This window comes from Adiantum capillus-veneris, chromosome 26, assembly GCF_014529385.1.
Source record: "Adiantum capillus-veneris isolate H3 chromosome 26, ASM1452938v2, whole genome shotgun sequence".
NCBI classification, from domain to species: domain Eukaryota; kingdom Viridiplantae; phylum Streptophyta; class Polypodiopsida; order Polypodiales; family Pteridaceae; genus Adiantum; species Adiantum capillus-veneris.
Genome location: NC_140956.1, coordinates 9,153,095 through 9,178,007, shown reverse-complemented (window position 1 = coordinate 9,178,007; position 24,913 = coordinate 9,153,095). Strand labels below are relative to the sequence as shown.

The 24,913-nt window shown below is 45.1% G+C and overlaps 1 protein-coding gene across 3 annotated transcripts in view; it reads right to left on the bottom strand.

The window, feature by feature from the left end:
- Positions 1-20,113, bottom strand: part of LOC147422964 (NAD(P)-binding Rossmann-fold superfamily protein) — a 62,339-nt gene extending 42,226 nt beyond the window's left edge. For 2 of the 3 annotated variants that reach the window (XM_086501251.1, XM_086501252.1), the window contains exons 1-2: positions 19,805-20,113; positions 19,553-19,715 (exon numbers count right to left, since the gene is read on the bottom strand). In XM_086501251.1, coding sequence (XP_086357377.1) covers positions 19,553-19,715; positions 19,805-20,098 — 457 coding nt within the window. In that variant the 5' untranslated portion in view covers positions 20,099-20,113. The remainder of the gene's footprint in view (positions 1-19,552; positions 19,716-19,804) is intronic. The other variant, XM_086501249.1, reaches the window with a different exon arrangement.
- Positions 20,114-24,913: the final 4,800 nt, after the last annotated feature.

Here is a 24,913-nt window from a genome sequence, read left to right as displayed (position 1 = left end):
CGATTTATACTCGGATGTCTCTAGTGAGAAAAACCCTCTCACTTAAAATTCAAATAATTCATTTATAATTATTTTTCCTGTTGTTCCAAGCGAGAAAACCCTCTCACTTATAAATCCAATAATTCATTTAGAATTATTTTCTTGTCAAATAAAGCCAGTTTAGCAACACACTGCTCTCTCTCTCCCTTACGTGCAGTTATGTCATGCCCCACAAGAGGGCTCCTCATTTGACTGATGTACAGCTGTGTGGTTTCATGCTTTTGTATTGAGGCAAGAGCCTCCTTGAGCAGGAACAAGGGTAGCTAACTTCTACTCCAAAGCAAGCACCGGTGAGGGTCATAACCTCCGTACAGATGCGTTTTCAGCACTGTGTATGCGCTGTAAATTGACTGTTTTTCAGCCATACGGACGCTAGAACCATTGGGAATAGTGCCCCACTAGCAGAGGACAGTTAGGGGACTGTTTGGGTCAGAAAGCAGGGCAAAAACCAGTAAATACAGCGTGCTGAATTTACTGTTTCTGGGCAGGAGTGAGAGGGTTTATGCCAGTGGGAGAGAGGTCCAACAGGGGAATTGGTTTTGCGCAAGTTTTGGGGCTGTTATGCTACCGAAATTTGGCCAAAACAAGTGGTATCTAGCTTGATACAGATAAAGGATTCCCAGGACTCTTCTTTGTAATTTACCCTCTCAAAGTATAAAGAAATACCGAAAGGGGCGCCAGTCTTTGGGGCCAACAGGTTGTCGGTGTCTGCTCGGGGCCATTCTAGCTTCCGAGCCGTGTGTGTATTCAAGTGTTAATTCCCGTCACAGGTTTCCTTTGCATAGTGCTCTGTGTGTGTGTCTAAAGTAAAGAATTTCGGGTGAAAGCCAACACCTACCGCCCCACCACGGGCCGGTTCACGCAGTCTTGTTTAAAAGAAGCGTGGACCACCAAGTTCGAGCATTCCCCGTAAAATAAGAGGCAGCTCTCCGAATCTTGGAGTGCTCTGAGTAGCGTCCTCCCGCGAAAGCGATGTCAAACTGCTGTATAAAAGACAAAGCCTTTGAAGCATCTTTGTATCCTGAAAAAGTGTCAAATTTGATCAACTGTCCACCTTCCTTAAACTCTCGAACTTTCTTGCTTTTATCTTCCAGAAAGTCATACTGGTTGGCTTTATGAAAATTCTTCTTGTTCGCATAAAATTTTCAGTCATCGGAGTCTGAACTGTCTGTAGACGAGTTCTCTGTAGAACTGTCACTCACTGGGCAAGATTTAGACTTCTTTGCCTTTTTCTTGCCCTTTCTGAAGCGTTGTTTCTTGCTTCTCTTTTTACCTTTTCGGTCTTCTTCGCTCGAATCTGAAGAGCTAGAAGAACTGTCAAAAGAAGAAAAAGAAGAACTGGGTACTTCTTCAAATCGAACCCGCTTCTTCTGTTTCTTTGCTTTATCAAATGTCGACCGACGACCCAAATAACCCGGGAAGTCAGTGCCTTCTTCTGCTTTTTGCCGTGCTTTTTAGCTTTATTCTGCGTGTCAAAAAACTGAGTAATCCGTGCATCAACCACCTCTTCTAATTCCTTCTCTGAATAGGTTTTGTGAGCAGAAGGTTTCTTGAGAGCAGGTTTCGGGAGTGATGTGGTGGTTTTCTGCCACTGCTCGTACACTTCCTAAAAAGAAGTCTCGCTCATATATTTTGCCAATTTCGGATCCTTCGCAAAACTGAGCATCATCTTTGTTGCATCGCCGATTAATTGATGACGCTTCATCTCTCGTTGCTCCGCCTAAGTAGGCCGAGGCAGGCCATACTCTTTGCCGGAATCTTCGTTGTGATCCCTGTCCGCATCTCCCGATGTAGAGGGAGTCGATTGATCCTTGCGTGAAGCCATAGGTGCCACAGAAAAAAAAAATTGGGGATCGGATTTCCCGTAGAAGAGAAATCGGTTGTGCTCTGATACCACTCTAACAGACTTGGACACTCTAAGTCAAGAATCAATCACAACAACACCAAATAACCACTTCAAAACAGTTCATAGTTCACAATAGATTTACACTGGCCCGACGGAGTTCCATGCCTAGAGATATTGGCCCCAAAGACTGGCGCCCCTTTCGGTATTTCTTTATGTATTAATCAGTTCAAAGTACAAGAGAGTGGTTAGGGTTTCACTCTCAGACTCTACGTCCAGATGCTCTGCAGAGTGTGCGCCCAAACCACTTATTTAAATTACAAGGGATGCCAAAAGCAGAGCCCCAAAAGCTTTAAAAATCAAAAGCCTAAAATAAAAGCAAAGGCTCTCTCTCTCTCTCTATTCTCTCTCAAACTCTCTTGAGTTTTCAAATAAAGCAAAAGCTATTCTCTTTCTCTCTCTTGCGTAGAGCAAAGCTGTCGCAAATGCTGAAGATTTCCGCAAATTACGGGACTGCCGTACTGCCACGTTAGCATGCCAACGCGTTTCAAGGAATTCAGTCCTACTGCTTTTTAGGGTTAGGGTTAGGTCAGATTTTTAGGGTTAGGGTTTTGGAAAAAATTAGGGTTTGCAGGTTTTAGGGTTAGGGTTTCTGGCAGCAGTCAGGCTTTCCTCTCAGGCAGCCACGTCATCACTTTGTTACAAGAGTTGTCACCGGATCGGTCTTGCCGAGAAGTTGCCTCTTGAGCAAGATGCTCCTGCTGCCTCTTCTGCCAGAAAGTGCTAGCGCTAGGTTCTCTTATATACAACTTAACAGAATTGCCCTACCTACTTTCCAACAAAAGTCACTTAAAAATAATAAGTGAAAAATGTGCAAACTAGGGAAAATAGGTCTATGCACTGTAAAAATGCTACTGATGGTTTCTGACTGGAATCTAATGGTCATGTTGTGTGCAACCAGAGGATATGCATCTACTCTAAGTGCCTGGGCATGCACGGTTTGCGAACAGACTCACAAAAGTGCAAGATCACTTCCTATTCTAAACTGACTTGATTGAACTGAACCCTGGTCATGCTGCAGCTTGTCCACGGACACATAGGGTTGGATGTGTCACGTGACAATATGTAAGCATTTGTGTTGCATTGTGATGTGTCAATTACTGAATATTCCTAAGTGGATGAGATTGCCTGGGTATTATGGGGACCCTATCCGATGGGGCCCCAAGTGACATAAAGGCATTAAAAATAAAGCAGAACACACTCAAAGGACTTTGCACATCAAAATATGATGATGTGGCACCTGTACGCACGTTTTGCAATTCGCGGAGGATTTTTAGGGAAATCCTGAAATTTTAGAAAAGTGTTTTTTTGGGATCAACTTTTCATATTTGATGCTTTTAGGCTTTGGGACTTTAAATATGAGCCTTGGGGGCCCTCTCTGGCACTCTTCAGCGCGCAGATTGCAGAGGAGGTGCTCCCCGGCTGTTGTACTTTGCGGATCAGCAATAATATAAAGAAATACCGAAAGGGGCGACAAGGTTTGGGGCCAATACTGTCACCAACGTGTGACTACTATCTATCCTTTTTGTTGATTTCTTTCTTATTATTTATTCATTTTCACTTTTTGGAAACACCCCTCTGGAAATCTAACTGCCCTGCATTGCATAGCTAGTGTGAAACTGTTCAGAGGGAGTCCAGGCCTGAGGGCACGAGAGCACTAAGGTTGGACAAGGACTATGGTTAGCCAAAGTGGGGTCATTGACTAGCCAAAGTGGAATCCTTTGCTACAGAGGCTACATTTCAGTTCTTGGTGTGGCTGCAGTGTGCAAAGAGGATCAGATGACCTAGAAAGATACAATGGCAGCATCTCCTAAAATTTAAGGAACTGCTATTTTGGACCTGAAAATGTGTTCGCGTCATTACCTTCGGAATGACAACGGAAACATTTTATTACTCTGCCGCGAAGCCAGCTGGGCAACCGGTCGGGAGATTTTTAGGCGACAACCCCGAAACAGGAAATGGCCTGTAAACGCGTGAAGTGGCACATTTCTGTGCACTTTCCTCATGCATAAAGAAGTGGCGCTGAAGTTAGAGAGGAAAGGCTCATTTCCCAGCTCCTGTCACAGGTTGAGAGCTATGGAGTGCTTCCTTTCCCTCTTATGTACAGTGCGGTGCTAGGAGTGATGCCCTGCACGCTACGCACTGCTCTCTCTCTCTCCCCTATGGCAGTATGTTATGCCCCTCTAGTGGGCTTTTCATTTGACCAATGTACAGTTGTGTGGGTTCATGCGCGATTGCCGAGGCAAGAGTCTCTTGCACAGGTACTGGATTAGCTAGCGGCTAATCCCCCGCAGGTACAGGTGATCGGAGAGGTTTCACGTGCGAAATCTCGTCCGATTCAAAGGGCAAGTAGCCCTACAGGTGCGAGAGCTTGAGGACTTGCTACGGATGCGACCGGCACGCGAAACGGAGCCTGAAACAGTGAATTACAAACTGCTATGTATTTTTTTGCTGGTTTAGGGTTTCAGCCCTAAACGGACCCTAATACCCCCAAGAGGTTCGGGGACGCGAGGGGACCGCTGTATAGGTGATCTAGCGCATTTTCGGGGCAGAAAACAGAGAATTCAGCGAGCTGCAGATTCTCGCCAGGTTTTGCAAAGTGTCCGTATGCATCGGGAAAGTCATCTAATGCGTGGGGATACTGACTGTGAAGGGTCCTAGTACAGTTATGCTGTCGAAATTGGGCCAAAACAGAAGAAATTCAGCCCAGATTGTGTGGAGCAGCTTGTAGGGAACCACAGCTTTTATTCCCCTCTTTTAAAGAATAGAGAAATACCGAAAGGGGCGCCTATTTAGGGGCCAATCTGGTGTCGGTCTTCTCATACAGGTGCAGTCTAGCAACCTGTACCCCTTTCCCCTTTGTTGTGTCTTGAAAGTACAGGTAAAGTGGGCGACAAATTAAATGGGTGAAAGCAAATAAAGTTTAAAGTCTAAGGTCTACCGCCCTTTTTGGATTTAACAGAATACTCTCTGGGGTGCCGCCACCCTGTGTCGCGTGTCGTTTCTCTCTCAGTTTAGTTGTTATTGAAGTGCTAAAAGTCTGTTCAGTCTGTTCTTTTCTATTGGCACGTGGTGCCCGTCTTGTGACACCTCCTTCAAGGGCCCCCCTCTCTATGGCGAGAGAGGTCTATGCTATTGATTGCACAAATCTGGTACAATGATCTAGATGCAATGGACTTGCCGACGACGTCAACCACAATGATGACGACGACGAGACGGGCTGAAATCTGAAAACGCTAGGGGCTGAATTCTGCAAAACTGCTAACTGCTGAATTCTGACACTATGTCGGCGAGGACGGCGATGGCGAGGACGCGACGACGATGCGCTGAAAACGAAGATGCTGAAATCTGCGAACAGCGGGCTGAAACTGCTGGCTGATCTGACGGTGCAGCGAGAATCTACTGCGCGAAGGTGAGATTTGCGAGGGTTGGGGCTGTTCTTGCGGAGTCTAAGTGCTGAAAACTGGAAACGCTAATGTGCTTGGGCTGAACTGTCGCCAAAAACTAGAAAACGCTAGGCACTCTGTAGCAAAAACTCCAAGGCTGATCTGCTGAGAAAACACTGGGCTGAAATTGCTGGTGAAAACGCCAGATGGTCTTGATGGCTGAAAACGCTAGAGAATCCTATCGGTCTTGCTGAGAAGGTGCATTGCCAGTTGCTGGGACTCTGCTGCCTCTTCTGCCAGAAAGTGCTAGCGCTAGGTTTCTTTTATAGAACTTAGCAAATTTGCCCTACCCAGTTTCCCAACAAAGTCACTTATTAATAATAAGTGAAAAATGGATAAAATAGGGAAAATGGGTTCTGTGCACTGTAAAATGTTCACGATGGTTACCGACTCTGATGCTGATGATCATGCTATATGCAACCAGAGGATATGCAACTACTCTAAGTGTTTGGACATGCACGGCCTGCGCAGAACACTTCCTAAGCTGACTTGAACCCTGGACCTGAAGTAGCTTGTCCACATGCACATAGGGTTAGATGTGCACGTGACATGCAAAGCAACTCAAGTTAGCTCAAAATTTTCCAGGGTCATTCCGAGGGACATTCCAAGGGACAATTCAGTTTTCTCATTCCAAATCAGAGCTCTTGATTCCCTTGGTAGTTGGCTTCCCATAAGAATCTCATCCAATAAGGAGTCTCATTCTAGATCGGAACTCTTGATATCCTAGGTCGTTGGTTTCCCAGAAGTATCTCATTCAATAAAGAGTCTCATTCCAGATTGACACTCGATATCCTATGTCGTTGACTTCGCAGAAGTATCTCATCCAAGAAGGAATATTCAGTGGTTGGCACATCACAATGCAACACAAATGCTCACATATGCATGTTACAAGACACAACGAACAGCATTGCTGAGCACTTTCCCGAGACAGACAATCTGCGATATGAAGCTACTCAACGACTACCTCGTCACTCCCCCGCAAATAACCTAAAAAGGTTCGGGCCATGAGTTCAGAGGACTGTACAACAAAACGCTCCCCGGACCGCAGCCTGTGTCGCTTGGAGGTTCAAGGATACAACCAAACGCTCCCCAGACATCCCGTTTGCATCGTTCAGAGGTTTTCCAGGATACAACGAACAGCTCCCCAAACCACGTCTACGACGTTCCGAGGTTTTCAAAAATACAACAAAACACTCCCCAGACATCCCGTCTCCGTCGTTCCAAGCTTCAAACAATACCAAAACAGCATTTCTCGCTACTCCACCTGGGAGATAAAATCACCAATCATTGAAACCAGTATTAAAACCAGAGTCAAACAATTCAAATCCGCACCAAGAACAGGTTCAAAACACGTACCATCCATTTCAAACAAATTCCAAACACGATCACCAAACAAGTTCTCAAGCAGAATTGAAACTTTAAAAGCAATCTCGACATCAATCGAGCTCGAAAAGACAACCGGCTTTCTGTCCAAAAACCTCCACCAAAATTACAATAAAAAATTTTCCATAAAGTTGTAGCATGTAACTTCGCGCAAAAAATTTCTTGAAAGCTTGCCAAGTCCTTGGAGTGTGCGGCTTGGTAGCTATAGACATCCATCACTTGTTGGGATCGGAGAGCACACACACAGAGAGCCAACACGAAGAAGGAGATAGACACAGTGTGTGGCGGGGCGGTACTCACACTACAATGTGTAGTTATGAGTATAGTTATTATGAATGAGTAAATGAATGGCTGTACATGGGCGGCTGAACAACGGGCAGCCGGGCACACGGGCCTTTAACCCAACAATCTCCCACTTAAAGGCAGTGTGCCCTTAAAGTGGCCAAAGTACAGCAAAAGAAGTCAAGCCATACCCATCAGCGATCTACAGTGTGCAAACCGCTGTGAGGCTAACAACTTCGTGAGTAGATCAGCAGGGTTATCGTCAGTGTGTACCTTGACAAGCTCTATGCGCTTGTCCTCTAGCACCTCTCGTATGAAGTGATACCTCACCTCAATGTGCTTTGTCTTCGCATGGAAGACAGGATTCCGTGCCAACGCTATGGCACTCTGGCTATCACAATGTAGAATCGCAGCATCACAAGCCATACCAAGATCTCCCACTAGTCGTGAGAGCCATACGGCCTCCTTGGCAGCCTCAGTGGCAGCCATATATTCAGCCTCTGTAGTGCTCAAAGCAACGCATGGCTGTAAACGTGATGCCCACGAAACCGGTCCACCTGCAACTGTGAACACATAGCCGCTAGTAGACTTCCTCGAGTCCACTGACCCTGCATAGTCTGAATCTGTATATCCGCAAACAGACATATCCTTCTCACCATAACATAGGGACAACTCTGAAGTCCCTCTCAAGTATCTAAGAATACCTCTCACTGCATCCCAATGACGCTTGCCCGGGTTAGACATGTACCTGCTAACCACACCAACTGCATGAGCAAGATCTGGACGCGTAGCCACCATGGCATACATCAAGGAACCAACAGCTGACGCATAGGGAATCTGAGACATCTCTGTAGTCTCCAAATCTGTCTGAGGGCAGTCATCATGGCTGAGTTTTACATATGGAGGCAACGGGGTACTAATGGCCTTCCCCCCTTCCATATGAAAACGCTCAAGCACCCTGTCAATGTACTCTTTCTGACTAAGAAAAAGCATCTTGCGAGAACGATCACGAGTGATCCGCATACCCAAAATATGACTGGCATCCCCAAGATCCTTCATGGAAAAGGTCTCATGTAGCCTATGTTTCAAGGCATCCACATCAGAAATACACTTCCCTGCGATCAGCATGTCATCCACATACAAAACCAAAACAATAAGACTACCATCTGCAGCCTTGCTAGTATAGAGGCATGGGTCCTCATTACTGCGTACATAGCCCAATGAACTCATGAATGCATCAAACTTACGATACCATTCACGAGATGATTGCTTCAGCCCATACAAGGTCTTAAGAAGCCGGCATACCATCTTCTTTGAACCATGAATAACAAACCCACTTGGTTGCTCCATGTACAAATCCTCGTGCAAGTCCGGATGTAAGAAAGCTGTTTTTACATCCATTTGCTTCAACTCCATGTCTTCTGTAGCTACTAAAGCAAACAACATACACAAAGTAGACATCTTCACCACTGGGGAGAAGATCTCGTTAAAATCAATGCCCTTCTGTTGCTTGAATCCTTTAGCCACAAGCCTTGCTTTGTACCTAGGCTTTGCATCCATTGAACACAGTTTTATCTTGTAAACCCACTTGCATGGTAGTGCCTTCTTACCCTTTGGCAAAGGAGTAAGCTCCCACGTTTCATTTTGGATCAACGAATCCATCTCTGACTGCATAGCCTGCTCCCACTTGAGCTTGTCAACACTAGACATGGCCTCATCATAACATGATGGCTCCCCGCAATCAGTCAACAATACATAATCCATAGAAGGCACAAAACGCTGAGGCTGTCTTGCACGCCGCTCTGAACGCCTCAAAGACTGTGCAGGAGGTGCATCTGGCTATCCCACATCTACATGATCTCCCAACAAGGGCTGATCTGGCTGTCCCACATCTACATGATCTCCCAACAAGGGCTGATCTCCCACTTGAGGGTCAATGGGCTGCCCACGAGCAGCCATGGGACCATCATACCGATGTCCATCCTCCTCAAATATCACACGCCGAACCTCAACCGTTCGCGGTGATGCTCTATACATAGAGTCCTCATGAAAAACAACATCATGGCTGCGCACAATCTTCCTGTCAATAGGATCCCACAATCGATAACCCATCTCACCAGAGCTACCATAACCCAAGAAGATACATCTCTTGCTCTTTGGATCCAATTTGCTGCGTTTTGCCTTAGGTACATGTACATAAGCTTCACAGCCAAAAACACGAAGGTGACCATACGAAGGTGTCAAACCTGTCCATACCTCTTCAGGCACTTTGAAGCCCAAAGGAACACTAGGTGAACGATTTATCAAATGCACAGAAGTGGCAACAGCTTCAGCCCAAAATCCATTTGACAAACCAGCCATAGAAAGCATACTACGGACTTTTTCCTGTATAGTCCTGTTCATGCGCTCTGCCACACCATTTTGAGGAGGTGTATAGGGAGCACTAAGCTCGCGCCGTATACCCTTCTCAACACATAATGTTGTGAAAGCATGAGACATAAATTCACCCCCATTGTCCGTACGTAAGCACTTCAACTTACAACCTGATTGGTTCTCAACAAGAGCCAACCATTGCTTAAATATATCAAACACCATATCCTTCTTACGAATGGGGTTTGCCCATACCTTCCTGCTAGCATCATCAATGAACGTAACAAAGTACATAGCACCTCCAAGAGAAGCATTGGGCATCGGCCCACATACATCACTATGCACCAAAGCTAGCTTTTCCAAAGATCTGTGTGGAACACTTTTCTTATGAGAAGACCGAGCATGTCGACCATAAAGGCAATGCTCACAAAACTCAAAACCACCAAAATCTGAAACGGGAATGTAATCCGCACGTGCCAACAACTTCATACCTTTTAGTGACATATGCCCCAAACGCTGATGCCATAAAGAAGCAGGAGGTTGCTCAGTGATCCCCACAATGTGATCAGCCACACTAGCTACACAAAGGGAATACAACGTATTCCTCTTAGCACCTTTAACCAAAACAAGGCTGCCCTTAGTGATCTTCCAACCTCCATCACCAAAAGATACATTGAAACCAAGTGAATCCAACTGACCCACACTAATCAAGCTTTTTGCAAGAGCCGGCACATGACGCACACGCTGCAAGACAAACGTAGTAGAGTTTGGCATAGCCAAATGAATATCCCCAATGCCATGAATCTGCATAGAACGCCCATCGACAATCCTGACAGTACCCGTGCTCGAAGCATCATAGTCATGAAACCACGACCTATGAGGCGTAACGTGAAAAGAAGCACCACTGTCAATGACCCAATCCATAGGCATACTACGCTCATGAGTGAGAAGAAAAGCGTCATCAAAATAGGATGCAAGCAACACATCACCAAGCTCTTCACTAGTAGCACTAGTCGGAGCACATACATGGTCATCTTGAGAGCTACACTCTCCCTGTGTTGCATTTAACTCCTCAATCTTGACATTGGATTTAGGCTTGTCCTTAGCATCATGGTCTTTCTTCTTACCATCTCCATTTTCCCTTTTCCACTTGTAACAATCCTTTTTGAAATGGCCTTTTCTACCACAATGAAAACATTCCACATCCTTTTTACTTTTGCCTGCACGGGACTTGCTTCTAGATTTACCCCTGTTGGACTTATACTTGTCCATAGTCCTGCCTCTGACAACCATTGCACTAGAAGACTTACTACCTGCATTATTCTTTCGATTAATCTCTTCCGTGAGAAGACTAGACTCCACATTAGTACTTGTCAACTCATTCGCAGGAACCGAGTTACTTATGGCTGTCCTAAATGTGTCCCATGACTCAGGCAACGTGACAAGTAAAAACATAGCTTTTACATTTTCCTCAAACGTAATTTCCTGCGTAGCAAGTTGGCTGAAAATTGTATTGAACTCATTCAAATGCGCATTCATGGAAGCACCTTCCTCCATTCGCAAATCAATAAGCTTTTTAATCCAATACACCATAGAAGCAGCCGAATGCTTATCATACATATCGCAAATCCGCTGCCATAGCTCATAAGCTCCACCCTGTGCATCTTTCACATTGTAATAAACAGACTTTGAAAGGGAAAGCCTAATGGTAGACCTGCACATCTCATCCAACTCCTCCCAATCATCCCTCTCCATGTTCTCTGGCTTAACTCCCTGCAACTTTAGAGGTCGAATCTGTTTCTTCTGCACCAAGACATCCCAAATCTGATCTTTCCAATATGAGAAGTTAGCACCATCCAACTTCTCAATATCGAAAACTGTGTCCTCTTTAGTGCCCATTACAACAAGAATGCAACAATGAGAAACCTGTAACCAACCAACAAACTGCCACAACAAAGTAGTGTTGCAAATCTAACAACACCTGCTGCTCAATCAAAGAGCAAACGCATAGAGTATAAATCAGCCCATAATATGGTCAAAAAACGTACGTAGAAATCCACAAACAAATGCATAAACCCGTGACACCTGTAACTCAACCGGCCTAGGCAAACTGTGCCACAAAATGCATCAACAATGAGTTGTCATAGAGGCATAAACATACTCCATGTCTGAATAACCACAATAGAGACATAAGCTGACCAAGCTTACACAAATCCGTGAGCATAAATGGATCCAAGTGAGCATATAACCAATGCACAAGCTCAGCGAAGTCCAATCTCTACTGTCAACCAAGTACCTGTCCGTACTCAAACCGCAACACTGCAAGCAAGAGCAAACCCGCTCTATGTATAAGTGAACCAAATCTCCACAATATCATGCATAAAGAGTGTCTGTCAAACTGCCATATCCACATCCATCAACATACATAGATGATGTAAACCTGTAGCTCAAGAACACGCATAAACAGACTGCCCAGAAGAGTAGAAGCTCCCACTCAAATCACAACCATATGCATGGCTGTCCCACAGTCAAAATACATGTTTTGTAACCACAGAAGAAACCTGTATCCAAAGCTCCCTGTAACCTGTAACCTGTACCCGTACCTGTACCTGTACCTGCACCTGTAGTCGAAGAAGACAATGTCGCCAAACTCCCACTCTATCTGTGTGTATGAGGCCACTCCAAGAAGAGGCTACACACTCTCAAATGAGCTGTGGGCTCACGTAAGTGGAAGACACTACAACAATGGCACCTGTAATGGCTATGGAAGCTCTGACAGCAGAAAACTACCAAAGAGAGATGAAAAACGTAGCTCCTAGTCTGTAGCTCGGATGGGATTTCTAATGGCACGAATGGCTCCGAAAGGGGGGTTAAACCCCAGGACGCCTGATGAAAATACTCGCAGAGTGCTGAACCTTTCAATGCCAAGCTCAGAAAAACCTTCTGCTCTTTAGAAATGCGCGCGTGCGCGAAACCGAAAAACGGCAATGAAACAGCAGCAAGTTTCAACACACTCAACAATGATGATGAAGCTCTCAATGCTCTCACTACCAAGCTCTGATACCACTTGTTGGGATCGGAGAGCACACACACAGAGAGCCAACACGAAGAAGGAGATAGACACAGTGTGTGGCGGGGCGGTACTCACACTACAATGTGTAGTTATGAGTATAGTTATTATGAATGAGTAAATGAATGGCTGTACATGGGCGGCTGAACAACGGGCAGCCGGGCACACGGGCCTTTAACCCAACATCACTGCATGGCACTGTCTCTGAGAAAAACAGCAGCTTGAAAAAAATTTGATCCTTCTTTTGCAAGTAATATTTATGGCTTATGCCGTGTAAGACAGAGCGATGCAGACGGGAGCACGCCCGATGCACAATGAAATAAGGGTGGAAGTGGCTAATAAGTCCGGGATCGAGACACAAAGATGCTTTAATAAACTCCCTGTATAACTCGGAAGCACCATCTTACTCCGTCTGCTCTTTAGTAGGATAAGTCTGCGGTCGGGACACAAATATACTTTAATAAACTCCTTGTAAAACTGGGAAGCACCATCTTGCTCCGTCTGCTCTTTTGTAGAACCGGTATGCTTTCAGAAAAGCACACGCTGAAGCTCTGATACCACTATCACGAGATTGGCGCCACGTGCCAACGGAAAAGAATAGACCGGAAAAGAATAGAGTAATCACTTTTAGCACTTCGAATAAGATTGAACTGAAAGAGAGAGAGAGAGAGAGAGAGAGAGAGAGAGAGAGAGAGAGAGAGAGAGAGAGACGCCAGACGTGGGACGGAATTCCATCCCAAGAGAGCATTGGCCCCAAACATTGGTGCCCCTTTCGGTATTTCTTTATATTGCTTGAACTCAGTACAATGTCGGTACTCCACCCTCTACACCTTGGTTCTAAAGTGTGCGAATGAGTCCACACATATTTAAAGGCCCTTGGTCCGTGAAAAACAGTTACATAAAAAGCATCAAAAACAAAAGCATCTGGTCCCAAAAAGCATCTTTGTGAGGATTCTAGGTCCTAATCCTTAATTAAGTACTTAAACTCATGATTAAGACTAAAGAAACTTGAATTGAATTTAGAAAGACTCGGAAGACTCTGTGTTCGATTGATTGAATGACTTGTTTTAAACCGAGTACAATAGGCTCCTTATATAGGAGACGAAGAGACACAAATGAAAAGACACGTATCATGGTGAAGAGACATGATTTTAGATGTAAAGACACATCCTTTCGGCGAAGAGCTGCAACCATTAGGCGAAGAGTCACACCCGTAGAGCGAAGTGGTGTGACCAATCATCGAAGGAGTGTGGCTTTTGGCGAAGAGGCACGTCTCTTGGGCAAAGGGGTGTGACCATCCAAGCGTAGGGGTCCTCCTTGGCATGGCACTTCACGTATCTGCAACTAGGAGTAGATGTAATGTTGTTAACATAGTCACAATCGTGACATTCCCTCCCTCTTTAAATAAAACCCAGGGTAGTTGTAGAAACTCCGAGAGAAGGAAATGCATTCTTGTAGTGCTTCTGCATCCAAAGCTCTTTCTGTTTAAGTCCCACGTCATGGCACTGTTATTGACCATGACTATATTACCAAAGTGAAAACTGATCATATTTGCAACTTGATAAGTGCCTTTGTCAAAGTCTTTTGTAACTTCGAGCTTTGGCCAAGAAAAGATTGAACCTTTATCTGCTTCTAGTGAAATTAATGGTAAACTGACTTGAGTTGTCTGTTGAGTAATGACCACTGGTTGGAAATCTGTAACTTATTCCATTGGTTTGTCTGGAACAGTAAAATACTCCTGAAGGGATGTCATAGACTGAGACAGAGTAGTTTTTGGAGGTATTTCCATCTATAAAGGTTTAACTATGGAACAAATTGTGTCCAAAGATTCAATTGTAGCGACTAAAGTCGTGCTGCACCAATCTGCATCAACTTTATCCTTCGCACCGTTGAAGGCAAGGATTGGAGTCTTCGAGTTTGAAGAATTATCATTCACCATAGCATCTGGTATCTGTTTAGAGACAAAGACTGTACTCTGCAAGGGCGGTGACGAGGCGAATTTTCCTACCTGGATCACAGTCAAAGAAGGGGTTATGTGCTTGTTGGTTGTCACATAAGAATTGGAATCTTCTGAACTTTCAGCTTTCTCAGCGGGTATTAAGGCTTCCAATTGAGAAGGGGGAGGTTGAGGAAGTTGTCGCCTCTTAGACCTCTGAAGGATCTTCTTGCACAAGGAAAGGATCAGTAAATCACCACCATCAGATAAGTAAGACTTAAATGTAGGGCATGGCTCGCGAGGGGGAACTTGTCCAGCGTCGCAGCATTCACGACCAAGTACTCGACTAGGGTCGGATATATGTGCCACTAAGTAACTCCATCTTGATATCGTTGATGATCCATTGGAAGCTTCATATTGCTACTTCTGTTGCTGACGATTCCAATAAGAAGTTGGTTGCTTAGTACTGTAACTTTTCCGAGAATATTCATGCTGAGACTTTTGTTGCTCACACAAAGGTACTTTGTGTCTAGTTTTCTCTGAGAAACCATGCTTTGGGTGAGAAAATTTTGGTTCCGAAGGCTTATGTTTGAGTGGTTCTTTCTGGTCGACCACTGAAGCGTCGGAAGAAGATGCATGTATTGTCCGAGAAGCAGTTGGGTGACTTCGAGAAGAGGTTTGTATTTGCATCTGATCCAAGCGAGTGTGAATCGATGCAAGGCTTGTTTAAATTGCTTCCATCTGCTTTTTGAGAACTGCTATCGGATCCTCGTGTAATATATTGTTGTCGCCATCTTGTGATTCGGCCATGCCAACTGCTCAACGAAAGTAACTTTTTCGTCGAATAAGCTTAAGAACTGATACTTCGGGAGCGGAAACTGCGTCTGGAACGGGTTTCGGCTTAGGAGTATCGAGAATGACGATTATTTTGGGTGCCGGGAGAGGGTACGCCGGCAAGACTGCTATGGAAATCTCGTCTACGTACGGAAGATATTAGACAGGTACATTGAATTCTCCGTCGGCCATGATGGCGAAGAGTCCCACACGCAAAAAGTGCACACAGAGCCAATGCTGTTGAGGGTACTTTGCAAGATAGGGTGCGCAAAATCTAAACACTGCTTGTTGTGTGTCATTAGGCCTCACGTAAGAGAATTGGGGAAATTTAATGTCTCAAGTGAGTTCACATGAGGGGTTTTTTTATTTATTAATAATTTGGGGTTGGTCAGCCAAGGGAAGGAATTAAAGGTTTGGTTATGGGTAAAAAAAACTGTGTGCTGCTTATTTGCTGACGTAAAAACAACTCCAGTAAATTGAATGAAGCGTAGCGTTATCAGCAGCCAGCGCATCGTTTTCCAAGGGCAGCCAGCGTGCAATTCAGCTAATCAGCGTGTGTTTAGTCAAGCGTTTCCAGCCAGCGTTTTAGCAATTCAGCCCAGCGCATGGGGAGGGGAGGGGTGCAATCCTTTGGAAGGGGTGCGAACTGGAGGAAGGGGTGCCAGAACGAACGGTCAATTCAGCCCAGCAATCAGCCAGCGCAAAATTTCAGCCAGCACCTCTAACGTTTCAGCGATTTGAAAGTTGCGCAAAGGGGCTCCCTGGGAAAGGGGTGCGCAAGGTTCTCAGGGTACGCCGCGCACACGCACACATCTCGCTTCTGTTTTTTTATATTTATATACGTGAAACAAAAAGATACTTGTTACCTCATGCTCGCGTATGTGTGCGTGTACCACCTTTCTTCTGCTTCCATGCAACTCCGGGAAGAGGGGGAGAGGGTAGCGGCGAGGGTGAGAGGCTCACAACCTTCGGGTCTCGGAAAAAAATTTGCTCTGATACCACTGTGAGGATTCTGGGTACTAATCCTTAATTAAGTACTTAAACTCATGATTAAAACTAAAGAAACTTGAACTGAATTTAGAAAGACTCAGAAGACTCTGTGTTTGATTGATTGAATGACTTGTTTTAAACCGAGTACAATAGGCTCCTTATATAGGAGACGAAGAGACACAAATGAAAAGACACGTCTCATGGTGAAGAGACATGACTTTAGACGTAAAGACACATCTTTTCGACGAAGAGCTGCAACCATTAGGTGAAGAGTCGCACCCGTAGAGCGAAGTGGTGTGACCAGTCATCGAAGGAGTGTGGCTTTTGGCGAAGAGGCACGTCTCTTGGGCGAAGGGGTGTGACCATCCAAGCACAGGGGTCCTCCTTGGCATGGCACTTCGCGTATCTGCAACTAGGAGTAGATGTATTGCTGTTAACGTAGTCACAATCGTGACAATCTTGCCCAAAAGCTGTCAGCGCAAACTGTGGAAATCCGTATCTGCCACGTAAACAGTCGACGTAAAATGTGGAAATCCATACAGGTGCCACGTCAACATGTCAACGTAAAATCCGGAAACCATTACAGGCTGCACAAAGAAGCACTTAAGCAATCGATAAAATCCAAGAGAGTTTTCACTTCTACCTGGATAAAGGAAAAAAGATGTCATCACGGCTTGGCATCATCTGAGAATGAATAAGAAAGACACTTTGGATGACTATTGCCAGAGGTTTTGGGATATCTAATTGCTAGTATCCTCGATTCAAAGGATCACTTTAAAGAACCAGATTGAGCGGTTTTGTTGTGGATTGCCAAAAGAGATTCGACCGTATTGTCTACAGCAGAAGTCTGAAGCCATTGTACGGCATACTATGAGATACGAGGCGACTTTCACTACCTCTTTAAAAAGGGTTTTGGGCCTCTATCTAGAGTTATGAGATACCACAATCAAAGATGTCTTGGAGTCTATGAAACCGGCTTGTTCAATCAAAAAAGGGCGGTAGACTTTACTTCAAACCTTGATTTAGCTTTCACCCATTTAATTTGTCGTCCACTTTACCTGTACTTTCAAGACACAACAAAGGGGAGAGGGATACAGGCTGCTAGATTGCACCTGTATGAGTAGACCGACACCAAATTGGCCCCTAACTCAGGCGCCCCTTTCGGTATTTCTTTATTGTTCAAAAGAGGGAATAAACGTTGTGGATCCCTACAAGCTGCCCCGCACACACTTGGCTGAATTTCAACTGTTCCGGCCCGATTTTGACAGCGTAACTGTACTAGGACCCTTCACAGTCAATATTCCAACGCATTGAATGACTTTCCCGACGCATACGAGCACTTTGCAAAACTTGGCGAGAATCTACAGCACGCTGAATTCTCTGTTTTCAGCCCTGAAAATGCGTCAGATCGCCTATACAGCGGTCCCCTTGCGTCCCCGAACCTCCTAGGGGTATTAGGGTCCGTTTAGGGCCAAAACCCTAAACCTGCAAAAATACACAGCAGGCTGTAATTTACTGTTTCGGGCTCCGTTTCGCGTGCCGGTCGCATCCGTAGCAAGTCCTCGAGCTCCCGCACCTGTAGGGCTACTTGCCCTTTGAATCGGACGAGATTTCGAGCGTGAAACCTCTCCGAATCACCTGTACCTACGGGGATTAGCCGCTAGCTAATCCAGTACCTGTGCAAGAGGCTCTTGCCTCGGCAATCGTGCATGAACCCACACAACTGTACATTGGTCAAATGAAGAGCCCACTAGTGGGGCATAACATACTGCCAAAGGGGAGAGAGAGGGCAGTGCGTAGCGTGCAGGGCATCACTCCCGGCACCGCACTGTGCATAAGAGGGAAAGCAAGCACTCCATAGCTCTTAACCTGTGACAAAATCTGAAAATGAGGCTCTCTCTCCTTCAAATTCAGCGCCACTTCTTGTTGCATGAGGAAAGTGCACCAGAAGGTGCCACTTGGCACATTTACAAGCATTTTCCCGTTTCGGGGTTGCCGCCTAAAAATCTCCCAACCGGTTGCCCGGTTGACTTCACGACAGAGTAAGAAAATGTTCCCTTTGTCATTCCGGAGGTAATGACGCCAACACATTTTCAGGTCCCAAAATAGCAGTTCCCTAAATTTTAGGAGATGTTGCCATTGTATCTTTCTAGATCATCTGACCCTCTTTGTACTGCGGCCACATCCAGAACTGAAATGCACTTTGGCTAACCATAGTCTTTGTCCAACCTTAGTGCTCTCTTGCCCTCAGGCCTGGACTCCCTCTGGACAGTTCCACACTAGCTATGCAATGCAGGGCAGTTAGATTTCCCGAGGGGTGTTTCCAAAAAGTGAAAGTAAATAGATAATAAGAAAGAAATCAACAAAAAGGATAGATAGTAGTCACACGTTGGTGACAGCCTACCTACGGGACATTCAACGACATCGAGCAAGGCTACTCTGAGAGAGAGGGGCTCATAGACTGGAGATAAATCACAATGTTCTTCCACCCAGAGATTGAGCAAAGAGGAGAGCAGCAACAAAGGAGGGATATAGAGCATATCACTAACAAGGGTAAGGTTGGGCTGATTTTCGAAAAATGTGATCACTGCCACATGGCACTCTTGTACGGTTTTGCACTGGCTATAGAACACAGATTTTCGCAAGCTTTAGAGAGCAAGTGCCTTTGGGATGATCAAGTACGTTTACTTGAGAGCTTTTGGGGCTTTGCTTTTGGGCATCCCTTGTACGTTTATAAGTGCCAAGAGGGCCACTCTTCAAAGAGCATCTGGACACAGAGTCTCGGGAGAGTGTTGGACCCTCGCAGAGTTCTACCTTTATGAAGCAATAATAAAGAAATACCGGAAGGTGCACCAATCTTTGGGGCCAATACATCTAGGCTCAAATCTCCGTCATGCCATGTCTACTCTCTCTCTCTCTCTCTCTCTCTCTCTCTCTCTCTCTCTCTCTCTCTCTCGTTTCCTACGACAATAAAAAATCTCCTTCTCCTTCTTCTGTGTGTGTGTGTGTGTGTGTGTGCACGCGCGTGCTCTGTGTGTGTGACGAGAAGTTGCTTTCAAGTTTCGTTGGATAGATTTAAGGTCTCTCTCTCTCTCTCTCTCTCTCTCTCTCTCTCTCTCTAAACTCTGCATCTCTTGGCAAGTTTGTCAGTTAGACGCATGATCACGCATCCCATGCCTACATTGTCAGACGTTTTGTGGATTGAGCAGTTGTCAAAATTATGCGCACTCTTAAACAATGTCAAAACTCACTTGACTGTATTTCAAAAGAGAAGTTAAACAAAAACGGAAGCTGCTCACCTTGGTCCGTGGAGAGATGAATGAGCAGAGGGTGGTCCGTTCCGGCCAATGAAGAAAGCCAGCTGAGCAGAGCGTGAGGCACATTAATGGCTCTCGCAGTCTCAGGATCCAGCTCGCATTCACGAGGATTAGAAATAGCCGCACAGTTTATCACCGCTCGTGGCTACGGCAAGCAATCTACGATTCAGATCTACTTCTCAGGAGATCTCTTAATTTCCTTTACGCACACTGTGAAAAAGAAAACAAACTCACGGGGCCCATTTGGTGGGAGATGGAGTGAAAGCCATCTCCGGATCGTAAGTCCACAGGGAACGCTCGAGCGTTGGGGAGGGCGGCGCAGAGGGCAGGAGAAGGAGAGTGAGAGAAGTAAGTGAAGGCCAAGCGATAATCATGGGAGGCCAAGGATTGTAGCAGGTGCAACCCCAGATACCCAGAGCCGCCCACCACTACCACTAACTCGCCCGCGTCCTTCATTGCGGATCCTGTCTCTCTCTCTCTCAGGGCGTCAGCTCCTTCGAATCGTGGCGTGGCAGTCGGCCCTTGCATCCGGAGTCCGGACGGCGGATAGAGGGGTGAAATTCCCAAAATACCCCCAATATTTTGTCATAAATTCCCAAAATGCCCTTCAAAATTCCAAAATTTCCAAAATACCCTTGGTGGTGAGCTTAAATTTCTCCAAAGGTATAAAAATTTGTAGTTTTTCATAAGAAGATTGATTGTCTATCAATACAAGATGCTAAGACTAGAATTTGAGTTGATTATGTAAGCTTTGAAGATGAATCGCTTCATTATTTTTAGATCATAATTGCCTTTTTTTGCGAGGTAATTTAAAACAAATTACATGCTAAGCACTCAAAAACTGATCTCGATTGTCAAAAAGGAATGAAGATTAGAAAATCTTGAACAATCCAACCAAAATAGATACAATAGCACCATATCAGCTAAGCCTTCCGATCCAGTAGATGTTCAACATAACCTAGAACTATATATACATATATATTTTGAGAAAACCTCTGAATTTTTTTGCTACATGGAACCAAAGAGAAGGAGCTTACATTGCTCAATCAATCTCTTGGTAATATCTTTTATGAAGAAGTTGAAGTGAGCAAAGCTTGGTTTAGCAAAAACTTTCAATCAAAAATCAGTGACAACCAATTTATATGAAGTAAATTGCCAAAGTAACGCATGTTTAATCCTCAGTAATGTTAATCAAACGCCATAGTCAAAAAACCTTTTAAAACAATCAGTTACTACAGAAAAAAACCAGATTCCGGTTGCAGCAAATGGTTCGGCACCAACCTAAGAAGTGGTGCTTTGCTCAACCAACTCCATAGTGCAAGGCCTTAGTGTAGGAGAAGCTCGGTAATCCAACACACACACAGACTTGTAGTGCAATAGCCCTCAAACTTTCTTTCCACGACACACATAAACGCAAAGCAAGGCTAAGTGAGGGGAAAGAGCATCCCTCACCTTTAAGTAGAGGCTCCTCCAATCAATTTCAAAAAACAACACCCACAAGCTTTGCTTCCAGAATCGCCCTAGAATTCAAGTGAGCAGGGAGAGCCATTCACCAATTATACATGCATGAGTCTATGGTGGTGGCTTGGGGGGGGGGGGGGGGGGGGGGGGGGGGGGGGGGGGGGAGAGAGAGAGAGAGAGAGAGAGTAGGGATCAGATATAGTGCTCATAAGCATTAGGCGGGGACGAAGCACTCAGTGAACCTCACATCTCGCTCGAGAGGAGAACCACCATTCAAGGGCATGTACTCAAAAGTGTCAAGGTAATTAACCCCTTGAGAATAAGTAATATGTTCATACGACTGCAGAATGTCAAGTTACCCCCCTATGTATTTAGGGATAAGTTTGTTAGGACACCGGCAAGGCCGGACTAGACAAGGGAAGGGCCGGGCTAAGCAATGTGGAAAGGGAGTCCAACTAGGGCAAATGGCCAGGGGCTATGCTATATAGTGGGTGGTTGGGTGGTGGACTCCTAGGTTCTAGTTCCCCTTGTCTAACATTGGTATCAAGAGCTTGGTTCTTTTTTTGGAAAGGCACAGCCGTGGAGGAGGGGAGCCACACAACTTTGCTAAGCAAGTTGCATGTCGGGGTCACCAAGTCGTGGAACACCTCTCCTGTGAGGAGGAGGACAAGGCAAGCAGTCCGTGGGCAACCCCCCTTGCAAGGGGGAGCCGTCGAGGCGGACTTGCGTCAAAAACGCCATTCGCGGGCTCTACGGCTGCGCGCCGGGCGGGGGAGTATTTTACATCACTGGGGCCAGAGCCCCTACCTCACCACAGTGGTGGCCATGGCGTTTTTGCCTACTCACGTGCTGCTCTGAGCAGCCATATCCGTTGTGTGAAGCTTTTTTCCCACTATACGGGCGCCCAACCTCCTTGGGGGTTAGTGGTGGCCACACCCAAATTTCAACACTAAGGGGCGGTACCCACAGTGGAGTACCCCACCCCCTTCCTCCACGTGCGGATTCGGCAAGGCCCAGAGAGGTGCGGCATACCATCGACGAGGCCGGCATAACCTCGAGCTAAATTCTCTGCGCGTTACCGACAGAAACTCAGAGATTTAAAGAAAACCATTCCGACAGGAGTTCAAAGTACAATTAATTGGTAAAATCAATTAATGCTTTCAAGTCTAATTGATTCGGCTATCAAGGACTTGTGAAATTCCATATAGCTATGTTTAACAAAGAATTTTTGCATACAAATGAGGCAGATTGGAATTGGACGGCTTGGGATACATGTTCCATGCGCCAATACCCATCACTGCTTGAATATATCTCTCACTATTGGGATGTTATCCTCAAATTGGAAGGCTTAGATACCTTTCAACAAGTACGAGGGTTCATACAAAGTCTGACACCAGAGCTTAAGAAGTATGTCAAGACCCAAGACCCTAAAACACTTGAGGAAGCCATAGTGAAAGCACATATTCATGATGATCCAGATGAAAAGAAAACACATAATAGTCATGTGCCTGCTAATATACATGGTAATACACGCACTCAGTATGGGCACAATAAAAGGAAATTTATAGTTGCCAATTCGGATGCATCTGAAAAACCCAAGGGGTCCAGGGGTCCTCTCTCTCCTGAGGACTTTGATAAAGCCAAGAAAGAAAAATTATGTTTTCAATGTTTAGGAAGAGGTCATGGCAAAAAGGATTGTCCCAAGGGAAAATCTGCTGCTCAGGGCAAGGAGAAAGCAGTGCATACGGTGCAACTTCTGCCTCTTGAGTCTTCCTCACGATTCTCTACAGTGGAAGTAACACACACCGAGGTGGTGCATGAATGCTGTCTCACAGCTTCCATGTGACAACCAACCTTTGGACCACATGAGTTAGTACGTATGCACGGATATCTACAGGGCACAAGGTGCGCATCTTGGTAGATGACGGTGCTACTCACAATTTCATCAATTACGGATTGGTAAAAAAACTCAAATTGCCTCAAACTCCGAGTACCCACCGCTACAAGGTAGCAATGAATGGACATGATACCGAAATGTGGGACACTCAATGCCGAGCTATTCCGTTGGAAGTACAAGGGTACTCCACATGCTGGGATTTTCAGGTTATGAACATGGAAAGGGCAGATGTGGTTCTTGGTAGGGAGTGGTTGCATAGCCTAGGACCATCACTGAAGCGTAGCTATGAGCACGATAGCTTGATGTTTGAATCCCATGGCGCACATGTGTTGTTGTTAGGAGAAAAAGATATACCTTCATCACCACTGATTTGTACCGTTGAGCTTATGCAGCTCGTTCTGATAATGAAATAGATCAGGTTTTCTTGTGTTATTGTCTCATTTTCTTATTAACATTGAATCTGTTGAACATTCCTCAATGCCGCATGCTTCTCTCTCATCTTTTCCACCAATGGCTAATTCTAAACAAGCAAACATTGCTATTCAGTTACAGAAATTATTAAAGGAATTTCAAGATGTTTTTTCTAATGATTTGCCACCAGGATTACCGCCGACATGATCAGTGCAACATAGCATCGACGTAGCTGCAGGCTGTAAACCTGTTAGTAAACCGCCCTACCATATGAGTTATTCGGAAGCTGCTGAGGTGGAACATCAGCTTGCTGACTACCTTAGCAGAGGGTTTATACAACCTAGTTCTTCACCATGGGCTTCACCTATCCTATTAGTGAAGAAAAAAGACGGAAGTATACGCATGTGCGTAGACTACCGTGGCTTAAATGCAGTTATGATTAAGAACAAATACCCATTGCCCAGAGTAGATGAGTTGTTTGACAAACTCACTTATGCTCGCATTTTTATGAAAATAAACTTGCGGTCAGGATATCACCAAGTCCGTATTCGACTTGCCGATATACCCAAAACTGCATTCCGCACATGGTTTGGACACTACGAGTTCTTGGTGATGCCCTTTGGGTTAACCAATGCACCCGCAACATTCATGACACTTATGGATAGTGTCTTGAAGCCATATTTGGGCAAAATTGTCATTGTTTTCCTCGATGACATACTAGTCTACAATGCTTCTGAAGAAGAACACTTACAACATCTTAGGCAGGTGTTTGAGTTGTTACGCACAAACAAATTATATGCCAAGGAATCTAAGTGTGATTTTCTAAAAGACGAAATTCACTATTTAGGGCATGTTATTTCAGCTAATTGGCTAGCCATATATGGATCAATCCAAAGTGGATACCATCCGGAATGGCCTTCTCCTAAAAATTTGGAAGAGTTACATAATTTTTTGGGATTTGCAGGTTTTTACCGAAGGTTCATTAAAAACTATGCTAATATTGCTATCCCCATGATGGATCAACTAAAAGGCAAACGCAAAGCTTTTCAGTGGGGATCCGCTCAACAACACAGTTTTGAAACTCTCAAGGATGCATTAGCTACAGCTCCTATACTGGCTATTGTAGATCCTTTGAAACCATTCGTTTTGGAAACAGATGCCAGTGACTGTGCTATTGGAGCAGTCCTGTTTACAAGACGGACGTCCGATTGCATTTGAAAGCAAGAAGCTTGATGCAGCTCAGCAAAAGTACTCTGCTTATGAACGCAAACTCTATGCAATAGTGTCTACCTTAAAAACATGGCAGCATTATCTGTATGGTGCTCAATTTGAGATTGTGTTTGATCATGGAAGCATCAAATGGTAAATTTACACAACAAAAGGATTTGAAGGGTCGAAAAGCCAGGTGGGCCGAGATTCTTCAAACAATCAGACTGGGAAGAATACTTACCTATTCTCGAGTTTGCCTACAATAGTGCTAAGCATGTCACAACGGGCTTTAGTCCTTTCATGCTCATGTATGGGTTTCAACCTAGGTCACCAATTATGATCGGGTTGGCAACCAAAATACTCCA